Genomic DNA, 7335 nt, shown 5'->3' on the forward strand with positions numbered 1-7335 from the left:
CCATATAGTGATCACTAATTTTTGTTTTGTATAGGAGTCCTTCCACAAACTTTGAATTACCATTATAATAAATATGGTCAAGACAAGAAGTAACCAATTTATTACCTTTAATCTCTTCTCTAGTATACTCTGAAATAATTTCTTCATAGCCATATGCAGCTAGGAGATTCCTATATTTTGTACAGCTGATATTTCTTTTATTTTTTATATCAATATTGATGTCCCCTATGATAATGTTATGAGATCTACCATTTACTAAGAATTTGTCTTCTAGTTCATCTAGAAATGCAGTTATAGAATTGTTTGGGGGCCTATATACACCAATGATATTAAGATTAGTTTTACCAATTGAAACGTTTCCACTAATACATTCAAAGCTGTCAGTTTTGATATCTTCTATAGTGAATGCAAGACCACACTTAACGAAGAACATTAATCCTCCTCCTCTCCTGTTACTCCGTGGTTTACAGTATGTTGAAAAACCTTCTAAGTTATATAATGTTGTATCATTTGAATTTATATTAATTTCAGCCAGAATGAAAACATTCACATTTAAATTCTTAGACATAGCTATGAATAAATACTCTATTTCTTCCCAATGAGATTTTAATGATCTTATGTTAATAAAAATAATTGTGCCAGAAGAGCTTTTTCTATCAATATCATCTAACTGTTCATAAATTTTTACCAGAGGTTTAACACTTTTAATAATCTTTAGAATATCCATGATTATATCTCAAATAAAATAATATTCTGACAGCCTCTGAGGAGGATAAATCAGTATTATTTGTAATCTAGGTATTTAAATTAGAAATATTGTTCAATTTCCTCTATTTTTGAGATTTTAATAATTGTTGAATTTTCATCTTTTTTAATCAGTACTCTCCCATATTTATACCAAACATATTTATATTCATGTTCTTTTGCCTTAACTTTAACATTCCATAACAAATTTTTATAGTACCATGTAAGTCTATCATTTATGTATAACTGATGTCCATATTTTTCTTTTATAGTGTTTTCTCTTGTTAATTTTCTTTTGCCAATTACATTCTGTTTACATTTTCTAGAATTAAATTTCACTATGACTTTGTTAGGCTTTAGTGCATTCTTTCTGATAATAAATACTTCCTCTAAGTCACTTTCATTAATATTATCTACCTGTAAGTCTCTGCATAATTCAATCACTTTGTCCCGGACTTCATTGTTTGTATTCTCATTAGAACATAAACCTACTATTTCCACATCACAGTCATACTGTTTCTGCTCTAGCGCATTTACCTCTTGCGAAAGAACTTCAATTATCTGGTTTTTATCAGTAATTTCCCTTCTTAATTCTACAATAACACCTTTTAATTCTTGTATAGTTTCGTTATTACTATTTACTGTGGACTTAAGTTCTTCATTGGACACTGTAATATTACCAATTGAGTTGTGGCGGCGCATTACGAAACTCCCGCCACTATTTCGAGCGCCGGCCGGTCGCCAGATGTTGTCGCTGCCTAACTGACGCCGCCGCCAGGTGGCACGCGCGGCGACCCACGCCCAAGGCCATAGATAGAATCTATCTATGGCCTTGGGCCATTCGTGGGCAAGGCCATAGAATTCTATCTATGGCCTTGCCCACGCCACTACAGGGCAGCGCCATGACAGTCTTGACCGAGCAACCGACCCTGACGGACGCCTACGCCATTGTGTCTGACGACGACGTTATTATAACTCTGTAGTAGTGAATAAACGCTGTTATCGTTATCAAATCTTGACTTTTTGTGAAATAACGCAACCCACCTCAAGTGGTGACCAACCGACGTGATCGTTTTTCTTGGAGTGAATAATTCGTCCGTCCAGTGCAAGTTTTCCCCACGAGGTCAAGATGGCGACTCCACCTTCAGACGCCGAATCCGCTCTCCAGGTAAATCGAGTGTCCATGAAACTCCCTCCCTTTTGGCCCGATAGCCCTGCGTTGTGGTTCGCGCAGTTAGAAATTCAGTTTACCCTCGCGGGAATCACAAGTGATAAAACAATGTTTATGTACGCCGTGGCTCAACTAGACAATAAGTACGCCATAGAAGTAGAGGATGTAATAACTAGTCCGCCCGAAACCGGCCGTTATGCGAAATTAAAGGACGAAATCCTTCATCGCCTTTCCGCATCTCGAGAGACGCGGCTGCGGCAGTTGGTGGAACACGAGGAGTTGGGGGACCGGAAGCCATCGCAGCTTCTGCGCCACCTTCGGACGCTTGCCGGAGAATCTGTTCCGGACGAATTCATCCGATCATTGTGGATGAGCAGGTTACCCCCCAGCACCCAGACCATCCTGGCGACCCAAGATTCGGTGGAATTGAGCAGCGTCGCCAACCTGGCCGACAAAATTCACGAGGTGGGTCCCCGGTCACACGTGGCCAGCGCCTCGATGACGCCGGAAGTGGAAGCGCTCACGAGGAGGATGGAAGAGCTCGCCAGGCAAGTGTCTTCCCGATCTCAGGCGTTGGGGTCTGCGAATACTTCCACGCGTCGCCCCCGTTCCCGCTCCAGAGGACGCCATCAGAGGAACCGCAGTCAATCGGCGCCGCGGAACCCAACGTGGTGCTGGTACCACGACACGTTTGGCGCCAGAGCTAGTAAGTGCCGGGAGCCGTGCACCTACGCGGCGGAAAACGCGGAGGGCAGTCGCTGATGGCGGCAAGTGATGGTTGCCCTCGTCCCTGCCGCCTTTTTGTTACGGACGCCGCTACTAAAACCCAATTTCTTGTGGACACGGGGTCGGATTTGTGCGTCTACCCGCGCGCACGCGTCCAAGGTAAGCCACTAGCGACATCTTATGAACTTTTTGCAGCTAATGGGACAATTATTAAAACTTACGGTTGGATTGTGTTGTGCCTGAACTTGGGCCTACGACGTGACTTTAAGTGGCGTTTTATTATTGCTGATGTGGACAAGCCCATTATTGGCGCCGACTTTTTATCTTTTTACGGACTCCTTGTCGACATCCGCCACCGCAGGCTGCTCGACGGACTAACGTCCCTCTCAGTAAACGGCAGGGCAGTGCCACATTGTGTATATAGTATTAGTGACTAGTTTAAATTTCAAGATGGCAATTGTACACACTTAAATGTGTTGCGTGAGTTTCCGGGAATATCCCGTCCCACGGGGGCACCCAAAGGACGCAAGCACCCGGTGGAGCACCACATCCGCACCACGCCCGGCCCTTCCGTGTCGTGCAAGCCGCGCCGATTGGCACCCGCGATGCTCCGCGTCGCTAAAAAGGAGTTCGACGGAATGCTGCAGATGGGCGTCGCACGGCGCTCGGAAAGCTCGTGGTCGTCACCTCTGCATATGGTGCCAAAAGCGGGGGATGAGTGGAGACCGTGTGGTGACTACCGGGCGCTGAACGCGAGGACCATCCCGGATAGATATCCTGTGCCCCACGTAGAAGACTTTGCCATGTCCCTCGCCGGGAAGTGCGTGTTTTCTACCATCGATTTAGTGCGGGCGTACAATCAAATCCCGGAGAACGAGGAGGACATTAAAAAGACTGCTATTACTACGCCCTTCGGTCTTTTTGAGTTTCCGGTGATGACGTTTGGTCTTCGGAACGCAGCGCAAACGTTCCAACGTTTTATGGACGAGGTATTACGTGGCCTTGATTTTGCTTATGTATATATCGATGATATATTAATCGCTTCTTCTTCTGAAGAAGAGCACCTACGGCACTTGCGCCAAGTTTTCTCGAGAATGGACGAGTATGGTGTAGTGATGAATCCATCTAAGTGTGTGTTTGGTGCGAAGGATGTGCGTTTCCTTGGCTATTTGGTGTCTGGCGATGGCACGAGACCTCTGCTCGAAAAAGTGGACGCGATCAGAAATTTTTCTAAGCCCGATACAGTGCAAGAACTGCGACAATTTCTTGGCATGATAAACTTTTATCGACGCTTCATGCCACATGTTGCTGAAACGCAGGCGCCGCTTAGTGAGGTGTTGAAGGGCAGAAAGAAAGGCCAAGTGAAAATAGCGTGGACGCCATCCCTCGAAAGTGCTTTTGTGCAATGTAAGGACGCTCTCGCGAGCGCGACACTTCTCGCCCACCCCGACCACAACGCCCCCCTTGCCGTTATGACCGATGCATCAGCAGATGCTATCGGTGCGGTACTTCAGCAGCACACAAAGGACGGTTGGAAACCGCTAAATTTTTATTCGCGAAAATTAAGTGCCACGGAAGTGAAATACAGTGCGTATGATAGGGAGCTGTTGGCTATTTTTTGTGCTATTCGGCGTTTTCGCCACATGGTTGAAGGTCGTGATTTCTGTGTTTTAACTGATCACAAGCCAATCACTTTTGCCCTAAGACAAAACCCAGAAAAGTGTACGCCCAGGCAATTTCGTTGGCTAGACTTTATTTCCCAATTCACCTGTGACATTCGTCATGTGTCCGGCTGTGACAATGATGTTGCCGACGCCCTTTCGCGTTGCGTCGAGATCTCGCAGCCGATCAGTCATGAGCTGTTGGCCGAGACGCAAGAGACTGACCCGGAGCTCCAACAGCTTCTCAACTCAAACTCGTCCCTTCGCCTGGAGAAAGTGCCGATTCCGGGATTGCAAGTGAGTGTGTATTGCGACACTTCCACAAACACCGCGCGCCCCTTTGTGCCAACGTCATTACGCAAGCGCGTGTTCCGCTCCCTTCATGACCTTGCCCATCCCGGTGTTAAATCCTCATCGAGACTAGTGGCCTCCCGTTACGTGTGGCCCTCTGTGAAAAAAGACTGTCGCCAATGGGCAAGAGAATGTTTACAGTGCCAACGTTGCAAGGTGACTCGGCACGTTTCTTCGCCTGTGGGCACATTTCCCTTGCCTGAGTCACGCTTCGAACATATTCATATTGACATTATTGGTCCCTTGCCAATTTCCCAGGGTTTCCGGTACTGCCTGACAGCCGTCGACAGGTACACACGCTGGCTGGAGGCAATGCCGATAGCCGACATGTCTGCGGAAACCGTGGCACGAGCCTTCGTCTCCGGCTGGATTGCCCGCTTCGGCACGCCCTTGCGTGTCACGACTGACCAGGGGAGGCAGTTCGAGAGCCAGCTGTTCCGGCAGCTTTCCCAATTGGTGGGATGCTCTCATCTGCGCACGGTGGCGTACAACCCAGCCGCGAACGGGATGGTGGAGAGAGCTCACCGCCAGCTGAAGGCGGCCATCCGTTGCCACTCTACCGAAGGTTGGGTAGACGTCTTACCCGCCGTCCTCCTGGGACTCCGAGCGGCCTGGAGAGAGGACCTTGGAACGACATCGGCAGAGCTGGTGTACGGCGCCCAACTGCGCCTGCCAGGAGACTTCCTCGCCCCGACGACATCCCCAAGGGTGGAGGACCCCACCGACTTCGTGGTGCAGCTGAGAACGCACTTCCAGAAGCTGAGCCCACGACCGGGTTCCCGCCACGCTGAAAGGCGGACCTTTATTTTCAGGAATTTGTCCACTTGTCCGCAGGTTTTCATCCGCAACGATGCCGTACGCAGACCTCTGCAGCCGCCGTACGAGGGGCCATACAAAGTCCTCCAGAGAGGAGACAAACATTTCGTCCTCCGCTGCGGCAGCCGCGACGTCCGCGTGGCGATCGACCGTCTTAAACCGGCCTACGTGGTCGCCTCCGACGCGCCGGACGAGGGCCCAGCAGATCCATCGACCGAGGTAACGCCCTCAGCGGATCCGCAGCCCGAGGAAACGCCCCCCGCAGCAGCCCTACCGGACGAGTTGGTTATCCAGCCTCAACCCCCGCCGCCGAGAGACGTGGAGCGGCAAACGCGGGCTGGACGCCGCGTGCATTTCCCGCATCATTTGCGGGATTTTGAAGTTTATCTGCATGAATGTAACAAGTTTCTAATCCCCCCCTTTTTTTTCATTTTTCCATGCTCCTAGGTAGCATGGTTCTGCCGAGGGGGTGATGTGGCGGCGCATTACGAAACTCCCGCCACTATTTCGAGCGCCGGCCGGTCGCCAGATGTTGTCGCTGCCTAACTGACGCCGCCGCCAGGTGGCACGCGCGGCGACCCACGCCACTACAGGGCAGCGCCATGACAGTCTTGACCGAGCAACCGACCCTGACGGACGCCTACGCCATTGTGTCTGACGACGACGTTATTATAACTCTGTAGTAGTGAATAAACGCTGTTATCGTTATCAAATCTTGACTTTTTGTGAAATAACGCAACCCACCTCAGAGTCCTTAAGGTCCTTTAAGTCCTTGACAATAGTTGTAAGTATTGTCTTGATGTCTCCTTCTGGAATTGTGGACACTAACCTTGTATCGTTAGTAAATGCTCCATGGGAAGAAACCGCTCCCTTTTCCTCTCCCACTTCAGGCGTCCTTTTCTGCCGGCAAGAGATGCACTTCCAGGAATCTTTATTCTTACGAGACATGCATCGATATGAAGATTCCTTCAATCCAGCACACTCAAAATGTATGCTGCCGGAACAGAATCGGCAGATTACAAAATCGCCATCCTCGGGAAGGAGATCCTTACATCGCGAGCAGTTCATATTATTCACAGAACACTGATCTTTCAGAGAAAGGCACTTTGGAAATGCTTTTTACGAAAATCGATGCTATTTTGTTTCCTCAATAATCAGGGTTCCTCTACCTGTACAATGAAATTCACGGCTTTTTCCAGGTTTTCACGGTTATTTTTCACGTTTTCACGGTTTTTTTAAAAGGTTTTCACGGTCTCAATTTTGCTAAATTCACGGTCCGTTAATAAGCCAACAATAAGAAAATCACTGGCCGTATATCAACAGAAAATTAACGTACGCGAAAAACGCCGTGAATGTTAACGCCGCAATGAAAAGTGATATCTGTTATGACGTGATCTATCGTTTCCAAAATTCAGGGCCGACTAAAGGACCAGCCCAACCGCGCTCTTGCCCGGACGCCGAATACCCTTCGGACCTTCTTCCGTCCGGACACTCGAGGTCCTTTTTTAATTCCTCGCTGACAATGAGAGATTGTTTTTTGCGCACGTTAACGCACAATTGTTATTACTGCACAGTAACCGAATATCCCCCACCCCAATATTTCTTATTTAACGGAAAATATTTTATTTAAATTGTTTATAGAATATAATAAATTGATTCTTTCTTATTCAGCGGAAAATATTTTATGAAAATTGTTAATAGAACATAATAAATTGAAAAACAATTTCATACACCGTATTAGCACGAATCTAAGACGAACACGATTCTAAGACTACCCTCCTTTTTTGGAACTCCACTAGGGGACAATTTTTCTTTATTAATAACGATACGATTACAAAATGAATGCGGAAAAACGATCAATGTTTA

The 7335-nt window shown here is 47.5% G+C and overlaps 1 protein-coding gene across 1 annotated transcript; it reads left to right on the forward strand.

Moving 5' to 3' along the window:
• Nucleotides 1-1873: 1873 nt before the first annotated feature.
• Nucleotides 1874-2677, forward strand: LOC124171260. Its single transcript, XM_046550402.1, has one exon. It carries the CDS (start codon nucleotides 1874-1876, stop codon nucleotides 2675-2677), a length of 804 nt encoding a protein of 267 aa, XP_046406358.1.
• Nucleotides 2678-7335: the final 4658 nt, after the last annotated feature.

This window comes from Ischnura elegans, chromosome X, assembly GCF_921293095.1.
Source record: "Ischnura elegans chromosome X, ioIscEleg1.1, whole genome shotgun sequence".
NCBI lineage: Eukaryota > Metazoa > Arthropoda > Insecta > Odonata > Coenagrionidae > Ischnura > Ischnura elegans.

What these genes read in the sequence shown, in the direction of transcription:
- LOC124171260 (XM_046550402.1), top strand. Translation starts at nt 1,874, where the DNA reads ATGGCGACTCCACCTTCAGACGCCGAATCCGCTCTCCAGGTAAATCGA.